Raw genomic sequence first — 20140 nt, 5'->3', positions numbered from 1 at the left:
CCACCATGAGGATCACAGATTGGATGACAACATTCACTAGAATAACCAGTGAAACCATACAAGTCACCCTTACCGGTGCAACAAATAACAGAGAACTCGTCATTAGGGGAGCTCATTGGCGGACAGGCCGCCATTGGAATATGAACCTCGCAACGTTTAAAGCTAGAACGTTATCTAGTGAGGCTAGTCTAGCAGTGCTATTGAAGGAATTAGATGGCAGTAAATTGGATATAATAGGGCTCAGTGAAGTTACGAGGACAAAAGAAGCATATACAGAGCATGTCCTGTGCTGCCGGGGCTTAGCGTAGAGACGAGAACTTAGAATCAGATTCCTGATTAATATGAATATAGCTGGTAACATACAGGAATTCTATTCCATTAACGAGAGGGTGGCAGATCTTGTTGTGAAACTTAATAAGAGGTACAAAATGAAGGTTCTACAGGTCTACGCCCCTACATCCAGTCATGATGACCAGGAAGTCGAAAGCTTCTATGAAGACGTGGAATCTGCGATGGGTAGAGTGAAAACAAAATACACTATACTGATGGGCGACTTCAATGCCAAGGTAGGCAAGAAGCAGGCTGGAGACAAGGCAGTATAGGGAAACATGGCATAGGCACTAGGAATAGCAGGGGAGAGTTATTAGTAGAGTTCGCGGAACAGAATAATATGCGGATAATGAATACCTTCTTCCGCAAGCGGGATAGCCGAAAGTGGACGTGGAGGAGCCCGAACGGCAAGACTAGAAAGGAAATGGCTTCATTCTCTGCGCTAACCCTGGCATCATACAACATGTGGGCGTGCTCGGCAAGGTGCGCTGCAGTGACTATAGGATAGTAAGAACTCGAATTAGCCTACACCAGAGGAGGGCACGGTAGAAACTGGTACATAAGAAGCCGGTCAATGAGTTAGCGGTAAGAGGGAAAATGGAGGAATTCCGGATCAAGCTACAGAACAGGTATTCGGCTGTAACTCAGGAGGAGGACCTTAGTGTTGAAGCAATGAACGACAATCTTGTGGGCATCATTAAGGAGCGTGCAATAGGAGTCGGTGGTAACTCCGTTAGACAGGATACCACTAAGCTATCGCAGGAGACGAATGATCTGATCAAGAAATGCCAATGTATGAAAGCCTCTAACCCTACAGCTAGAATAGAACTGGCAGAACTTTCCAAGTTAATCAACAAGCGTAAGACAGCTGACATAAGGAAGTATAATATGGACAGAATTGAACATGCTCTCAGGAATGGAGGAATCCTAAAAGCAGTGAAGAAGAAACTAGGAATAGGCAAGAATCAGATGTATGCGTTAAGAGACAAAGCTGACAATATCATTACTAATATGGATCAGATCGTTCAAGTGGCTGAGGAGTTCTATAGAGATTTATACAGTACCAGGGGCACCCACGACGATAATGGAAGAGAGAATAGTCTAGAGGAATTTGAAATCCCACAAGTAACGCCGGAACAAGTAAAGAAAACCTTGGGAGCTTTGCGAAGGCGGAAGGCAGCTCGGGAGGATCAGGTAACAGCAGATTTGTTGAAGGATGGTGGGCAGATTGTTCTAGAGAAACTGGTCACCCTGTATACGCAATGCCTCATTACTTCGAGTGTACCGGAATCTTGGTAAAACGCTAACATAATCCTAATCCATGAGAAAGGGGACGCCAAAGACTGGAAAAATTATAGACCGATCAGCTTACTGTCCGTTGCCTACAAAGTATTCACTAAGGTAATTGCAAATAGAATCAGGAACAGCTTAGACTTCCGTCAACCAAAGGACCAGGCAGGATTCCGTAACAGCTACTCAACAATAGACCATATTCACACTATAAATCAGGTGATACAGAAATGTGCGGAATATAACCAACCCTTATATGTAGCTTTCATTGATTACGAGAAAGCGTTTGATTCAGTCGAAACCTCAGCAGTCATGGAGGCATTGCGGAATCAGGGTATAGACGAGCCGTATGTAAGTATACTGAAAGATATCTATAGAGGCTCCACAGTCACCGTGGTCCTCCATAAAGAAAGCAACAAAATGGCAATAAAGAAAGGCGTCAGGCAGGGAAATAGGATGTCTCCAATGCTATTCACAGCGTTGGGGATAAGAGAATAAGAATTGGGGATAAGAGTTAACGGAGAATACCTTAGTAACTTGCGATTCGCTGATGATATTGCCTTGCTTAGTAACTCAGTGGACCAACTGCAATGCATGCTCACTGACCTGGAAAGGCAAAGCGGAAGGGTGGGTCTAAATATTAATCTGCAGAAACCTAAAGTAATATTTAAGAGTCTCGGAAGAGAACAGCAGTTTTCGATAGGTAGAGAGGCACTGGAAGTGGTAAGGGAATACATCTACTTAGGACAGGTAGTGACTGCGGATCCGGGTTATGAGACTGAAATAATCAGAAGAATAAGAATGGGCTGGGGTGCGTTTGGCAGGCATTCTCAGATCATGAACAGCAGGTTGCCATTACCCCTGAAGAGAAAAGTATATAACAGCTGTGTCTTACCAGTATTCACGTACAGGGCAGAAACCTGGAGGCTTACGAAAAAGGTTCTACATAAATTGAGGACGACGCAACGAGCTGTGGAAAGAAGAATGATAGGTGTAACTTTAAGGGATAAGAAAGGAGCAGATTGGGTGAGGGAACAAATGCGAGTTACTGATATCTCAGTTGAAATCAAGAAAAATAAATGGACATGGGCAGGACATGTAATGAGGAGGGAAGATAACCGATGGTCATTAAGGGTTACGGGCTGGATTCCAAGGGAAGGGAAGCGTAGCAGAAGGCGGCAGAAAGTTAGGTGGGCGGATGAGATTAAGAAGTGTGCAGGGACAACATGGCCACAATTAGTACATGACCGGGGTAGTTGGAGAAGTATGGGAGAGGCATTTGCCCTGCACTGGGCGTAATCATGCTGCTGCTGCTGATGATGATTAGAGCAGCATTCACATCATGGTTCTTAGTACGGCTACGAGAAATAAAATGTATGAAGGAAACACCGCTACTCTGTGAAGAAAAAATATTAAAGTCACTCGGCAGAAAATAAGCGATTTCTTTATTTTTCCTATTCTATTGCCACACGCAAGCTTAAGCGTTGAAGACGTATAGATGAACGTCACCGGCGATTTGGTGGGCATCACCATGCAGGATTTGTCTTTCCTTGACAACGCAGTTGTCGATCCACAGATTTGTTTTTAAAGGTAAGCGCCTTAGAAAAGAGCAGGTATACTCAGGCGCCAGGGGATCGTTATCGAAAGCACACTTTTCTTGTGCTCCAGAGAACGAGGTAAACGGTCTTTGGACGTGCCTTGAGAGCTTTCTTTAGAAACTTGGTGTGCTTGTGGCGCGAACAGGAATAAACCATAATGTATGCGTTATTTGCGTCACGTGTTGTACTCTGTGCGAAGTGTTAATGCCCTCCAGCTTCACAGAGCAACCAACTTTATTGCCAAGAGGCTAGACAATCTTTCTGCAGCTTTCACCTTGCGTTGTTGGAACTCTTATATATAGATTTTTCAGGCTGTAGTACCGTTGCAACTGACGAATCTTCTCAGCTGTAAGGTTTAGAAGGTCAGCTGCAGGGCTGCTCTTTTCTGAATGTGTTGCTTCAGATTCTTTGCTCATGAAATTCGTGACTTCGTTTGTATCGTCAACCTCAGCTTTCAGCTTATTTACACTCTCGGGATTGCATCCAGTCACTTTAACTTTCACAAATTCGAACGTGTTATTAATGGCAGCTGCTTTTTTTCTCATAAGGCACCTTAAAATCTTCCAAGTCTTTTGAAAGTGATGCAACGGTAGGAGTCATAACAAGAAGAGTGATCAGAGTACAGTGGTCAGGACTGGAATAGCGCTGTCGGCATGAAATACAGATGCGTGTGACTTTTTTTTTTAATTTTTCAGGAACACTCTGTACAACTACGCAGGATTCCTTGCAACGCTTCCTTATATTCCATATGTAAATATGAGCACTAAAGAGGCCATTTCAAATGACCTGACTCAAACTACAACGAGGGGCCGTAACTGGAGTGAATGCGTAGCTTTGTTGGGCGAAAATATGCCTGATATTCTCGACTATTTATATGTTACAAACGACACCAACCATAGTGAGATTAAGAATGAGGTAAGTTGTATGCATTGTATAACGCTGAATCAACTCTTCCACCTGGCTGTAAACCATGGTTTTTGTTCTCCCAAATACAACGTCGCGACAGAAACGACAGCCCAGATAAAATCATCCAGTGCGTTACGCTTTTTCGCAATTAAGGGCAGGAAAATTGGAAGCAGTCCAACCACTTGTTCTTCTGGTCCGTTATTGCCCGGGCAGTCAGACGTTTCAGTTTGATATGCTGCTCGTGACCGATGGATGATGAGAAAGAAATATAATAGATCAATAAGAATCGGTACGTTAAACTGGCCAAGACCTCTAAGTTTACTAGATGGTGCGTTGGTTTGTAAGCGGCAATAAACGATGAAAGTTTCTTATTTTCACATGTGCATGCGCAGATAGCCTGCGTTGTTTGGGCACGTTGATTCTCATAAAAATATCTAGTAGGTGCTTGTACGAAACTGCAGCGCGTGATCAATAGGCTACCACTTTCGGAGGCAGCATGCATGACTAATTCTATTCAAATCCCCAACAACCGCAGGACATTAATTATTCTAGATTAAGAGAGAAGGTTACAATAAAGGCTTATGGCGAGTGCGAGCTCTATCGAGTGAAAGTAAGCACTTACGGCATTTTACAACGTGCGTGATGTACGTCACGGGTAAAATCTTCTTTGACGACTAATGTGGTTCCTTTGCGCTTGGAGCCACATGCCAGCAGACGCTCTTTGCCTTCACTGAAGCACAAGTTCTCAAAGAAAATATTTTTTTTATCCTTGTGGGCGGCACAGCCCATGAGCGCGCAAAATTTCTTGAGTAGAAAAAGCTTGAGATTTCGCTGTAAAAAGGAACTTCATTTTCTTAGAACATTTTCAGGGGATAGTTGGTTCATTCTAACGACTAATTTCTAAGTGCGCGAAATTGGCGAACAGCACACTACGCCAGTATAGATGCACGCGAAGATCGAGCGCGTCGTTTTCCTCTTTGTTATTCGAACTCTAGTTTGCCGAATGAGACACGCTAAATAATAAGTGGTTGTTTTCTCTCGATCTGTTATTTTGAGCGATAGCTTTATCTGAGCCATATCCCGGGAAGTTATGCCAATTGATTGACTTAGTGCTGAAGCATTCATTAACGCTTTATGGTAAGCGCGTCGCCCTCTAGCATATTGACTCTGGTAAGCAAACTAGTGGGAGCCGGCGCGAAGAGGTCGCCGCTGTGGCCACTGTTTATTTCGGCCGACCAGCCATGGTGCCGCCGGATTTCGGGAGTGGCCGATACAGCGTCCCTCATGTCCAGAGAGCTAGCGTTTTCTCTTCTGTCGCTACATGCACGTGGGCCATCTTCTTCACCCACTCTGGAGGCGATAGTCGCGTCGCTACGCACCTTACTACAGGTTGCCCCCGCGGCATCACACGCACCACGTAGTGGTGGTACGTGTGACCTGCTGCGTGTAACCTGCTGTTGGTGCGCCGCTACGCACCAACAGCAGGTTGCCCCCTCGGCAACCTGCTGTTCCCTCATGGCATGTAGCCCTTTTAAAACCTCCATTTGTCAAGTTCAAGTCAACGCCCCTGTCCGTCTTAACAACATGGGAAACATCTTGTATTCTTACGCTATCAGTGACACTATAGCAGACCGACGCTGAATGTGGCCATGCGCAGTACCGGATCTGCTCTCAACGCATTCTGAGAGCAATATTAACAACTTCAGCACTTTGGCGGAGGCAACAAATCGTAGAAAGAAAGCTTTTCCTAATAAAAAACATAGAACCGGGGCACGACATTGAAATAAAACAATATCTAAGATGCGATAGCTAGAAGTGAGTTATAAATAACGTGGCTGTGCAATAATTTCAATAAAATTATGCAGTTTTACGTGCGGGAACCATAGGCTGATTAAGAAGTGCGCCATATTATGGGACTCCCGAATAATTTGGACCCCCTCAGGTTCTTTAACCTGCGTCCTGTACAAGGATGGCCATAAGATTGTGGCCATGATGTAGATTCACGGCAGCCTTTTGACGAGGTCACGCTTAAGTAACCATGCCTACGGGATGATACTACCACATTCGACTATTCCTTCCCGTTTCATGGCACAACGTTTTCTCTTTTCAGCAACTTCGCACATATAGTATGACGTCCGAGGTGTCCTATTCTTTTTTTTTTAATTATGAAGTTTTTTGTGCCAAAACCACGATCCGATTATGAGGCATGCCGTAATGGGGGACTCTGGAAATTCGGACCACGTGGGTTTAACGTGCACCTAAGTACACTGGTATTTTCATATTTCGCCCCCATCGACATGCGGCTGCCGCAGCCGGGATTTGATCCCGCGACCGTCCTTTTGAAAAATTCTACTATGGTCTATCCGATTACCTCGAAAAATTCAGTGCCATTGCACTCTGTGAAGGTGGATGTCTAGCAAAGCTGTGTATGTGGGCCTCTTATGGCGAATTATCCATTGCCGTGCGTCGAGCGCCGTGTGCACATAAATGGAAAGCAAGGTGCGACAAGTCGTTACTCCACTATGTTGAGCCTCGGAAAATCACGTGGCACTGGTATGTATGCAACCAATGTAATGTAGCTGTGCGCGAAACGACACCTTTTACTAACAAATCCCAGCACGTAGAACAGACATGTATTTCACCGCACTCTGAGGGCACACAATGCTTCACCGTAACCAAGGCGATCAAGCGTTGGTCGATGTCTCGCAGTGCAGTAATGGTTGTGAGGTCACCCGAAAACCACAAGCGGTCCCACACAACACAGGATACTGAAAATTGGTTCCCCACAACCTCCCTGTGAAACTTGGCCGTTGCCCTAGTGAAACGTTCCAAGTTTGCCGGATCGGGGACAGATGGACGGTTCGTTCCGCCTCGAGGTCCGTCCGGGCAGCTCGCTTACGGGGCCGCCACCTCGGGAGAGTGGAGAGAAAGGAAAGTAGATACGCAAGCGCTTGTAACGCCAGCAAAAAGAGGGCGGTGCGAACGTAGACATGGCGGACGCATTTCAAAGTGCAGTATTTCTTCTTAGCAGCTGAATATCTGATACAGGTCAAACTCAAACTCAAAGTATTTTATTTAGGCATCAGAATGGTTATGAATGGCATCGACGTGCAACGTCCTTTCTGCCGCTTGTGTCACGAGAACGTGATCTTACATCACGTTCTCGTGACGCCGGCGGCAAAAAGGACGTTCCACGTCCGCCGCCAAGGTCTGTGAGTGGTGGCGCTGGCTAACACTCCCAGGGTTCTACTAGGACACATAAATACTCAAGAAAGTGGATGCGGAAACGGCGCTGCGGTAGCTCAATTGGTAGAGCATCGCACGCGAAATGCGAAGGTTGTGGGTTCGGTTCCCACCTGCGGCAAGTTGTTTTTTCATCCACTTTAATTTCCATTAATTTATCGTTTCTTCATTTCATTTATTAAGCACAAGTAATTTCCCCTGTGTTGTCCTTGGTGTCAGTGTTTGTTGGCTTCTTATGATATGTCTTAGACTATGGCATAGAAGAAAGTTTCTTGTACAATTTATCTACATTACTAGCCCCATGCTTAGCAACTCATCTGGTAACCTCTGCCATATAAGTGCACACGTTTTGTGCCAGAAATGCATTTGATGACAGTACTGTGGCGCATATTTCTCTTAGATCATAGTGTCAAGACTTTGTTAGTTTGCACACGTTTGTTCTATGCTTATCTTTCCATTGTATACTTTGTTTTTGAAAAGAAGGAGCCAATTGAAACTAAAGGATAGTTCTACACTTTAATACTGATGAAATTTTAGAGAATATACTTATGTTTTAAGTATATGGGCGTCATTGTAATTTGAATTTATGTTTGTCGGTATGTTTCTTAAATTATTATTTAGTTTGTCTTGTGACTGATCAATAAAGATTTTGACATTTTAAGAGGGAAAATCTTTCATCTTGAGTAACTCGGTGACTACAGATTGCATCCCATTTTCAAAGCATCCGTGCAGGAGCTGCTTATGAAGGAATAAAATATTCCCCACATGTAACTATTGTGAATCTCTTCTAACGTGACCATGGATATACATCGGGCTTTCACACTATTGGGAAGAGTGCTAGTACTCTTTTCTGAATGAGTACAAACACTCTGTTTGGGAGAGTAGAAACACATGGCTGGGAGGAGTAGAAGTACTTGGTTTGGAGGAGTAGAAGCAATCGGTCTGGGGGAGTACTATTACAGCTGGGAGGATAGTATTAGCACTCTGCGGGAGAGTACTAGTACTCCCTGTGGGGAGAGTATTAGCACTCTGCGGAAGAGTACTAGCACTCCCTTGCGGTGGAGTAACAAAACTCTGTCGGAAGGAGTTGGCCTACTCTCTCTCAAAGAGGGTCGATCTAGTGTCGAAAAGAGTGAAATATGGGACAAGCAGATACGCCCTTAAAGAGAGTGCGCGGAACTCTCTTTGTTTTTGAGTGTTTTATAGTCACGAACATGAAATAAAGAAAGACTGTCAGATAGTGATGTTTGAATTAATTACGAATACCCTTTGTTTCAGGTAACAGAGATTGCCCACAGATTGAAACAGGCATTCGATGAAACACTTCAAAACAACAGCTGGATCGACAACACGACGCGAGTAGCTTTACAGAACAAGGTAAGGGCACCGCCCTAACACCGCTACGCAAAAAATATTGAAAATGTTTCTGTTCATCCAAGTTCTGTTCGGTGGTCATTATTCGAAACCGTCAAGTGCTGTGGGCGTTGTTTACGTTTGTAACTGAAACAGTGCTTGCAACAAAGGGGTCTGACCACACATGATGCGAGAATGTCTAAAACAAAGACAGGCTTGTATGAAGCAGTTCTATGTGTCCATGTTCCTAGCTAAAATCAATGAAGAAACAGAGTAGGATCACTTGGCGCAAAATGGCTGTGATACCTCATTTATCAAAATTACCATAAATATTAGCAGCATCCAAAATGGCAATCGCTCTTTTCGGAAATACTCATGCTTCTGCCAGATAAGTCTAGAAATTCATTGTAAACGTTAAGACAAGGAGCAGCATAATGCATTTTTCGTTCGGGTTTCTCTCCTCCTGCTCGCTTTACGTTTGCTACACCTTTTCGGATATATTCTCTGGCTAATAGCGCCCATGAATATACAGAATGTTTTATAGACCCGAAGACGTTCAGCATGTTGCAGTGCGGCTTATCCTACGACAACTCTCTATATTAAGGCTTTCTTTTTTTTCTGAAAAGCACAAATGACAATGCAAATCTGTAGTGTCACTTTAAGAAAGTTGGACCAAATTGAAGGAATACTGCACTTACTTACTATGCAGTAATGAGAAAATGGGCGGCAAAATAAGTATATTACATACCAGTGGGATAAGATTCAACAAATTTTTAAAAGATAGACAAGAAGTCAAACAAGCGTAATTCATCGCAGTAGAGTGTATACGTTACAAATATGCAGATTATTTACCGCTAGATCAAAAAATTTCGCATTTATAAGCGTAACAATTACACTACTATGACGAGGTTTATTGCACTCGTCGAGCGTCAGCTAGAAACACAGCGGCAGCAACTATCGCTCAGCTGGATCGGCGAATATGGCCGTGGGACACGCGAAGGTGACGGGCCTTTCCAATGCCGTTCTTCTTCCTTACACAATCTTAGATTTGTTGACTATTGTGCTTAGTTCGCTAAAAAAATTTGTAGTTTGAACCCTATCCTCGTCATTAAGTAGCTGAGCAATGACATCTTTTTTAAATAAACGTAATTTTGTGAAAGATATGAAACTAAATATTTCCGTTAGATTAACTAACTAACGTGGTATTATCATTAGTTAGATATAAAACTGAATATAATCTCAACGCATCAATATATTTTAGCTAATAATACCAATGGTAGCGAGATGCCACAGATGGAATCTCCCTCTAAACTCAATGATTACGGTACTAATGCTCGTATATAGAGATTTAGTGTGTAAATTTATTATATCCGTCCATCAAAAAAATAACGTTTCGTTTTGTTTCAGTTAAAAAACGTGACAATGAGAATAGGATACGAGGAGACGCTATTGAACCGGTCAGCACTCTACGAATACGTAAGTGCAAAGCAAAACTCAGCAGATTGCTGGGACACCTAAATAGCAATTTTCGTTTACCTCAGTACGTGTCAACAGAACACATAAATTTTTAACTTCAATACCAGTATCATCGCTCACATCATCTGTCCCTAAGGGAACTTGTTACAGTATCCATGAAGAAACTCAGTTAATTCGGTATTTTCAAATATTCACGTACGCTGTAGTTTTGTTAGATGAATGCAGGAATATATAGCCATAGGGCAGGCTTTTACTATCCTAAATTGTACAAATGCCAATGTCTTAACTATGTTAGTTGAACGTATGAATGGCACCAGCTAAAGAAATAGCACAGTCATGTGTAGCCAGAGTGAAAAGCAAAGTTGTTTTTAGGTTCATACCAAAGATGTCTAAAACAATTGGTGCGTGCCAACTGCTTAATATAAAACAAATGTACGTATGTTCGAAGTGACAAGTGGGAAGTGAATGAATGTCATGATTTGTTGTAGAAGGCCCCTAAATAGTCCTACCTTTGAAATTTTGTCATTTTATTTTAGGATAAATACCGAGTATAGTCTTTTTATGTCGTGTATAGTATAGTATAGTATAGTATAGTATAGTATAGTATAGTAGAGTATAGCATAGTATAGTAGAGTAGAGTATAGTCTTTAAATCGAGAAGCACAGCTTGTGTGAGGAGAGATCGTGCACTGTCGCCAGTTTTCATTAGAGACACAGATTGAAACATGGCAAAAAGGAATATTTTTTACAATTCCTTTGTCTGTATCAATACACCTATGCTCCCAATTTTCCCCTTGTCAAACAATCGACACGGTCTTTTGCCTCGCGGCATTACTGCGTCGACGTCTCAAGGTGTACATGCACATTCATGGCTGTTTGCATGTCCGCCTAAGTTCTTTGGACGTCTGAGCATGGATATAAAATAAATAAAGCGTTACATAATAATTTTTAGCAGTCTGGGTCATGATGAAAACGTTGTATGGGAGTAAATGCTACAAAGCTATAATATAAAAGTCATTTGTATGAAGAGCATTTGGTTTGATAACATTCAAATAATTGCTTCACAATAGATTCACTTCATGTACTAGATTTCATCATGTAATTTCAACCTGCATAACGTTCTTCGAGTGCAAACTACTCAGCAAGACAGCCGCAGCTGAAGCTATTATCAGTCGCAATAACGAAGGTCCAAGAAGGTTCTCAAAGAAAGATTCGCTTAAAGAATACGTGGCCGATGCTGGGATCACATTGTGATCTTCAGCACCACCGCCCGATATGCAATCCACAGGGCCACAGTCCCATAGATACGTCTTTCTTGCCAACGACGTCAAGTGATTTGAAACAATTCGCGCGTTCGTCGCGCCGCCAAACAGTAATATGCATGGAAAAGCGAGAATATGAGCACATAGCAGGTGATTTTGCCCACAGATGCGGGAATGAAAGGCACAAATGATGGTAAACTTTATTACTGTATTACTTGTGCACCAGGCTTTACAGCAGTAAGTTACATAAAAAGCCGACACGCGAATTTTTCGAACTCTTTTGCACAACATGGACAAGCGAAAATACTTCGTTTTATCAATATTGTTTGTAACTTCATTTTGGTGAAACACTTCAAGTATGTCATAAATATACCTTTGGCGCTGAATTACAAGCTACTGTATATATCTCTTTTTGTACCGATATGATGGACGAGAAGCTTGTAGGTGTTTGCGTATAGCGTGGGAGAGTGTATATACCTGCCTATGAAGCATGTATTTCAATGAAATATCGGAAACTGAAATTCTTAAAAATTTTCTTTTTAGAGGACATTTATGTGAGCCAAGAAAACCCACATCGATGTTATCATTATGAGCCTACACGTTTTTCGCGCTAACGTTATCAACATTACATTATCCTTCCAGGTACGACCCTTTCCTTCGAATATTTCGTTCATAGAAGCCTTGTACTTCATTCGAGAAGGCTTCAACAAAATGGAATTGACTAAGTATCGCCATCCAGACGAGGGACAATTAACGTGAGTGATGAGTGGTCTAAAACATAATGTGAGGAGCAGAGTGCCAAGTTTTTTTATCCTTAGACAATTTCTGAATGTAAATCCAGAACTGGTCTTTATGTATTCTCGCAGCGCGGTAGACTGGACAAGAAAAGAATATGAACAACTAAACATGAAACTGCTAATCACCTACCAGCTCGTATTTCTGCGCTAACCAGAACTGACCTAGACTGTCTTTCATTTCATATTCTCAATAAACCAAAACATAATCTAGATATTATGGTGTTGTTTAGCACTGCGCTTGCGGCAATCAGCACCATAAGTACGACGACTATAAGAGAAGTGACAAGTTGCTCTCAGCTTTCGCAAATTATGTTTAGAGACCACAGGAATAAGAAGAGTGAACAAGTGTAATGCCACAGTTTTGAAATCGATCAAGGTGACCTGTTAGGTACTGTAAATGGGTGTTGTAGACTCTAATTTAGATGTGGAGAATGCTACAGAAATAGCTTCTAATGGTGCGGAATAGCACGTCTGAGGCTGATAAAAAATTCTAGTCGTTTGCTTATAGATGAAACTATAAAAGTAAAACATTCTCTACAAATGTTGTCTTAGGGTCACAGTAGGATAGCAAATGTATCTACCAATCGCACTTAAATCCTACTATTGCGCATAAAAAGGCAAAGGTGTACGGTTGGTTAAGGACACAAGATGTCATTCGTTCTGTTTTGCTGAATATCTAGAATTCAGCTGCAAGAGTGCAGGTGCTAGAAATTGTTTGATATTTTCAGTCAGCTCTGCACGACTCGCACAAACTTGTGACGCGTTGTTGAGCGAACATTTGAGGAACATATTTACCGTTGTTACATCGCCCCGAAGCATTGCAAACAACTAGGGCTTGTGGGCAAATCATATGAGTATATTCTCAGTGCAAGCAGCCGTTAATTTTGAACTTCGTAATGCGTAATACTGAAATCTGGTTCAGTGCTTCCGAGTCGTTTTAAAATAGGCTGCAATGGTAGATCGCTGTGTTACATTGATAACGCTTGCTTCATAAGATAATTATAGTTTTCAAATGAACTGCGTGATATTTACAGCAGTTGAGGCTTTCTACACCATTAGTGGTACACGTTTGGTTTTCTGAATAAAGCTGATTCTTCTGTTTTCTTTCTGTTCCACTCGCGGTGATAAATGGTTAGGGCGCAGGTGTAATAAAAAAAGTGCCAATTTCTGTCTTGCTGAGGCACGCCACTTGCAGCATCAACCACTGAGAAATTTGCGCATGCTACCACAAAATGGAACTCAGAATTCAAGGCAGTGTGCCAAGCTTCGTGGGATTCGATTTTTTTCGGAAAACACTTTGTTCCGGAAGCTCCTCACGCAGTTTATACACAGATAGTAGGTGACAAAAACTAGTTTGCAGAACGCTTGTCCATTCACCCTTTCCTGTAATGCACGTCTGTGTATCAGCGTTTATTTTATTAATAATTCACCTGGCATACTCTCGACAGCTCTGATTCGGGATTCATTGGAGGTCTCCCATTGTTTTATGCAATCGAACATTGTTCGTACAAGTCCTGTGGGATTCAAAACATAACGAGTAGCCAGGTGTTTTTATATTTAAGGAAAGAGCCTCTGTATAGTCACAATCGTGCGATATCAGAACTTAGATTCATGATAACATCAGTCACATGGCGGCCACTTTAACACTGAGCTGCTCTTCAGTGCGACAGTGAATTCGAGAAAACAACTGTATTTGATGAAATTTTGGTTACGCGTTCTGGCACACCATCTGGGTTTTTACGCATTAAAGTGTGAATAACAGTGCACGTCCAGCAAAAAAAAAAAAGAGAGAGAGAGAAAGAGAGAACATATCGCTCTTTTGTCCCCTTTGCTGTCCGTGCGCTGTTAGTCAAACTTTAAAGCATGTTTTATCAACAAGCCAAGATCTACACCCTTTTTAATTACATGTTCTTACGGTTTCGGAATGAAGTCTGAGTTCACGCAATCGTTCTACATATTTCTTCTTAAAAAATGACAGACAATATTTTAAAACAAATTTTGGGGAGAGAATGCCCGTTAGAACAAAAATAATTACCAATCCAAATTTCATTAGGAAATGTAAGTGAACACACATGGGAATTGCAAAATACGAGCAATATGCACCACCATTCTAACCAACTTGTGCTTAACAAACCTCTAATCTTATGTGGCAAACTTGTTTTTATGGTGAGCATGAGGAATTATTGAGTTTCTTTTTTAATAGCAGCGAATGGTGCGCGCCATTAAGCGTTACTCAATGGGCAATAAGCGGCTGGGTCCAAACGTTCATGCGCATACTGCTTGTGAAAGCAAGTTAATACATGTACCACATTCACAATTTTTATTCTACAATCCTAAAAGCTTATTTGTGTTGATATTAGTCCACGTCAGTGCTCTTGAAATGTACAGTTTTATACCGCAAGGCGTAACTTTTTAAAAAACCGTGTTGCGCAAACTTATTGGCTGCTTTGTATTTACGGTTTTCTCGTTTCTCCTTGGTTATGGATGTAGGTGGAAGCACAGTGCAAGAGATGCTCGCACGTTTCACGTCAGCCTTTCGGACGTCATTGGTAAGCATCTATATTACAGAAAAAGCAAATTGCTGCGAATAAGAGTGTGAGTTACCGTTTGGCACGTTACCTGCAAGCAGGCCCATTTTACCTTATACAAAAGATAGTTGCAGAAGTATAATTTATCTTCGTAACAACGGCTGAAGTTACCTTGCAATTGATGATCTCGAGCGGTGAACACATATATCATCAACAGTAGACGCTTACCGTCAGCACTTCACCAGTGACAATAAAATTAGAAACGGCTGGCAAACATTTGGGCGGATGCTTAAGGTTAGATTTAAGAGTGTAACGCGGTAGCATTAAAAGATCCCCGACTGCTTCTCACGCTTCCCGGCAACCGCAGCTTATGAAACCATAACGTTTACCGGGAAAAACTGGCGGCGAAAGCTGTGCATGGAGGCGAACTTCCTAGTTCATTTTTTTTTTTTTTGATGATGTTACAAGGAAACGAGCCGGTCGCGCCACTACTACTAGTACAGACCTCAAACGACAGGTGCAGAAGGGGTTTATGTTTGAGTGTCCGCGAAACAAAATTATGTTTTCTCGTTTATTCAAACTACACTCCGGTGCTATCATGCCTGTTGTTGTGTGTGTAAGTTGTACTTCAGAAATTTTCTAAGTCATTTTACTTCGAGAAAGTCAATCTGTTCAGTAACACTTCGGAACCACACGGAGGACCTGCGTGGTTCTGGAGCGTGATTCGCGATTATCTTGTACTTGCGGGCTCCAGCACCCACACCGATGCACGCACTGATGCCGGATTTTCTGTGTCACGGGGCCCTTAACGCCATCACGCTAATATATGACGAACACCCTACCCTAAATGTTAGAGCGCCATCTACTCGGCAATGTCATTTAGTGCATAATCACGTTACTAGGCTGTGACGCTCGAAATAAATGTCGACTGGCAAGTCTACATTCATCGCACTCCTGCTGAGATCGCATTTAAAATATTCAATTCATGTCACCAGAAATAATTGCTGTTGCTTTTTTTAAACGTTCTCGGCTTGATCATTTTGACATGAAAGGCGAATATTTTGCTAAAGTTGCACGACATATCTTTGTGGTACAGGTTGTTTTCTTGCATAGGAATAGCAGGAAATTTCAGCCGAATGTTTGTACCAATTAATTAAACTTTGTACTGAAATATATCTGCAAAGGCAACAAAATTCAAATTAACCGTCGTGTGTGAGAAGGAACCACAATAGAATAGACACAAGACGCCATTAAGTTGGGTCCACGGCACACAGAAAATAAACAAGCTTCCTTTACATACCGAAAGAATTATTACTGTGTACAACTTAATTGAAAAGCTTTGAATTTTTGGCATTATACCGTGTTCTAGAGAATTCGGACTCCTAGCGACAAACTAAACACTACGCGATGTTTCTAAGTCAGCCATTTGCGACTTGACATAGCAATTCAATAGAAAAACCCATAGCAGTTCTTGCTACTACTTATCTATTTGTACCTAAATTTCTTTAGGTCTTACAACTTCAATCACACACTTCATGTATTTATGTCTTCCAGAAATTCCCTACGCACTCCTCGGACCTCCCTTTTTTCAGCAAGGACTTCCACGGTAAGAATTTAAAAAATCGCGTAGTTCCTGTGTGTTTCTTTATCTCTGTTCATGTATCAAATACGTAATTGTAGTGTGCAAGCGCATCAATTGTTTCGAGCATGGTCAATGCAGGATAACCAGTGTGCTAGTGCTGCCGTAATTCATCTGGTGAAGGTGTCTGGGCAATATTGAGATTTTGCGGGTAATAGGCAATTTATCAACAGTTGCCGTTATGCGCGCCGTGGCAACCAAAGGTCAATAGACGCCGTTTCTGGATTACGTCTGGGAAGTCAGAATGGTATTGCACAGATGCAGGTGGATTGAACTTCTTCATGTCTTTAAGTTTGCATACGCTGAAGATGTAAATACAAAGCCAAAAAAGGAAAAAGAAATTCGCACAAGCTTTAAAAACAGATCTTTCGATGCATCTCTAGCACAGCTAAATACAACGAACTTCAAAATGGGTCATTCCACGTAGCGTTTAGCGTTTTGCTTGTTTTGGCATGAAGATGACATTTCATGACACTGTATACAGGATTTCTTCCATCGTTATCATCGACTCATTTAGAAAGTCCGCCCTGTCTTATTTGAAATCAACTCATTTGATCGTTACGTCAGGAAGGCTTATGTGACACCTGATGGACTTGGGCTTTTCGCAGCAGTTTTAGTGGGTCAAGTGCATTTTGATACACAGGCAAGCGTATGTCGCCGCTACGACAACATCATCGCAAGATAAAACATCTTGGTGCAGAAGCACCTTGGAATGGGCTAGTTAGGTCCTGGGAAAAAAAAAATTTCAACCCTAAATAGACAAGGGCTATATAGAGGCACGTGAAAACAGGACCAGCGCTCACTTTCAATTCTAGGTGCCTGTACACGACCAGTAGTTCCATGAAATAACATAGGAAGGAGAAGCCATATCCAGAACATTACAACCAACTAGCAATTGCTCAAATTAGGAACACTAGTGTGTCTGCGTCCCCCTAAATCTAGTGAACCAAAGGAATTTCCTGATGTAACAAAACCCCCAGAGTGGCCACTAACGGTACGGTATAACTGTCCCTCCAGAAATATAGCACATTGCTAAATCGGTCGAATGCTAATCGCATTAGCATCGACGCTCATCGTAAGATGAGTTCTGCAATATTTTTTTTATGCACCGGCCCATGAATCAAGCTCGTTAATTTTATTTCTCTTACGCGTTTTTTCTCAGCTCTAAGACAAAGGATTGAATGTATCACCCATACATTCAATCGTATTTTCTCTGTAATAATCTCTAACGGCCAGTAAAAGAGGGAGATCGTCTTCATGAAAGCCATTAGGGGAGAACCTTGAGAAGAGAAGAAGGTGAATTATTGTTTACTAGTACTGTTATTTATTGTACATTAAGCAAAACATCGTGGTTTGGCCTACTCGCAGAGCTTTGTTCAATGTGGGGGACGTCCAGGATCCACCTATGCAAAGACTGCCACCTGTAGTGTACATCTAGCCCAGTGCACTATAGTTATCGGAAAGAAAAATTGCAATAAAATTCATAACTGACACTTTTAGCGTCAGAGTTGAAGCCTCCAAACGGTAAAGAGCATGTGGCCGTTGTAAATGAGACTCATGACGCTATGAAAATGGGACCATCGGTCTAGACTGACTTTTTCACTGCGGAATTGCGTTTTCTTGGCGTTGGCGAACGCTTCCATATGCAATAAAATTACATCATCGCCAGACACGGTGGAATGACACCTAATGCCGACCAGGCAGCCCTTTTTAGCCATTTGCCCTCCTCAGAGGAAGTGAATTTTTTACGGGGATAAATATTTTTCAGTGTATTTGCCCTTTCTGTTGGATAAGGATGCGTAAAAGAACTGCTGAGAAAGCGTAAAGATTAAGCGATGGCCTGTTGTTGCATTCTTGTAAACGCAGCTTATGGTTACAAGGCTAAGATATTTCCTCTGTCAATCTAATTAAGTAGCATCTATTGCCTAGACGGTAAGCAGCCGACGCGGTGTGAATTAACTCGTATATATGGGCACTTGGCATTCGTATTGGCTAAGGAGTCCTGCAGCTTCACAGCGCGGCAAGGAACTAATCAAATAACTCTTTCAAACGCACCTGATGTCGCGTGAGTCATTTCTAGCATGTGAAGGTTTAGATTGTGTGATAAGAGGTAGCGACGTATTGAGTTTCTCGGCCGCCAAGGCTGGGGGGTTACAGGCCACGTTTGTCGCCGAAATTCGCGGCCCGTCTTTTGTCCAGGTGGGTGGTATTATGTAAGAGTCCACCTAGCGGACTGTCCATTTCAACCGTGGCTGATTGGCTGGGGCCGCTCGTCTCCTCCTCGTTCCCACAGCTCCATCAAACGAGTAGACCACACCATTAAAACCCTTAGGACTACGGTGAAACAGATCTCCCGTATGATCCGTAGAGTAACTTATCACCGAAAATGTTTCAAGGAAACAGAGACGATCCGGCTCGTTCAGGCTTTTGTGCTAAGTCGTCTCACATATAGCCTCCCTTTCCAGGATCCCACGAAAACAGAACTAAAAGCCCTAGATGCGTTGATTAGAATGTCGTACAAAGCGGCTCTCGGCCTACCACAGGGAACCTCTACTGAACGCCTGCTGGCACTCGGTATTCACAATAACTACGAGGAGCTACGGGCAGCGACGCTGATATCTCAACGGGAGCGGCTTAGCTTAACCTCCTCTGGCAGAAAATTAGTTTGCCGCGTGGGTTACCCTACTCGTCCACAGTATGCGCGAGAAGAACTCGAATCTCTGCCCAGAGTCCTTCGTGAAACGATCATAGTAGCCCCAATCCCTGAGAACACTAGTCCGAAATACCACCGGGGACGTAGAAGTGCTCGAGCTCGAAAGTTAATGCAGCAATTCGGTGGAAACCCGGATACAGTCTACACAGATATCGCTCGATGTGGTGCTTACAAATACACCCTCGCAGTGGTAGGAGCGGCCGCAAATCAAGGGCTTGTGACTTGCGCCACGGCTAGAGTTGCATCTGCGAATACCGCAGAAGCTTCAGCCATCGCGCTAGCTATTAAAACTAAGGACGCTCTTGGAGAATCGCCGATAACTCTTACAGATTCCCAAGTCGCATGTAGACTATTCCTCACCGGGAGGCTACCACACAGCACCACTCCCCTATTAGGATCCAACCTAACGCAGAAACACATGATCATCTGGTGCCCGGGTCACGCAGGACTCGAGGGCAATGAGAGAGCGGACGGCGCCGCTCGTGCTACATAATACAGACACACACATTTCCAAACCTTTATTTGAAAAATGTCATTCACCCAACGCTGTACAGCGTTCGCTGTCTTTGGCGCGGAGGCCGGCCAACTCTCGCCCACATTACGTGGGACTAGAACAGGCGACCCAAAATTAATACACCAAAAATAGCCGGCAAACTTTCCGGAAGGCAGCAGTGGGAGACTTGGCTCGCCAGCGAGGATCGGGAGATGCAACTAGCGCTCCTCGACTGGACTAGGGGCTCCACCCACTCGCTTTCTGCATTTTTTTTTCTTTTAAATAAACGTTTCGATATATATATATATATATATATATATATATATATATATATATATATATATATATATATATATATGTGTGTGTGTGTGTGTGTGTGTGTGTGTGTGTGTGTGTGTGTGTGTGTGTGTGTGTGTGTGTGTGTGTGTGTGTAACGGAGTGCCTGAACAAAACAATCGAAGGCATGCTTTCAATGTACATGAATATACAGCACAAAGATTCGCGCGAGATTCT

At 42.7% G+C, this 20140-nt stretch overlaps 1 protein-coding gene across 1 annotated transcript in view; it reads left to right on the top strand.

The window, feature by feature from the left end:
• The window catches only part of LOC126519819 (membrane metallo-endopeptidase-like 1), a 46987-nt gene that overhangs the window by 25545 nt on the left and 1302 nt on the right, over positions 1 to 20140 (top strand). The window contains exons 5-10 of the mRNA XM_072285212.1: positions 3914 to 4133; positions 8646 to 8744; positions 10128 to 10196; positions 12100 to 12212; positions 14745 to 14803; positions 16337 to 16388. Coding sequence (XP_072141313.1) covers positions 3914 to 4133; positions 8646 to 8744; positions 10128 to 10196; positions 12100 to 12212; positions 14745 to 14803; positions 16337 to 16388 — 612 coding nt within the window. The remainder of the gene's footprint in view (positions 1 to 3913; positions 4134 to 8645; positions 8745 to 10127; positions 10197 to 12099; positions 12213 to 14744; positions 14804 to 16336; positions 16389 to 20140) is intronic.

The sequence above is a fragment of the Dermacentor andersoni genome, chromosome 11, assembly GCF_023375885.2.
Source record: "Dermacentor andersoni chromosome 11, qqDerAnde1_hic_scaffold, whole genome shotgun sequence".
NCBI lineage: Eukaryota > Metazoa > Arthropoda > Arachnida > Ixodida > Ixodidae > Dermacentor > Dermacentor andersoni.
Note: the sequence above shows the minus strand (reverse complement) of the source record. Positions and strands in the feature narration are given on the sequence as shown.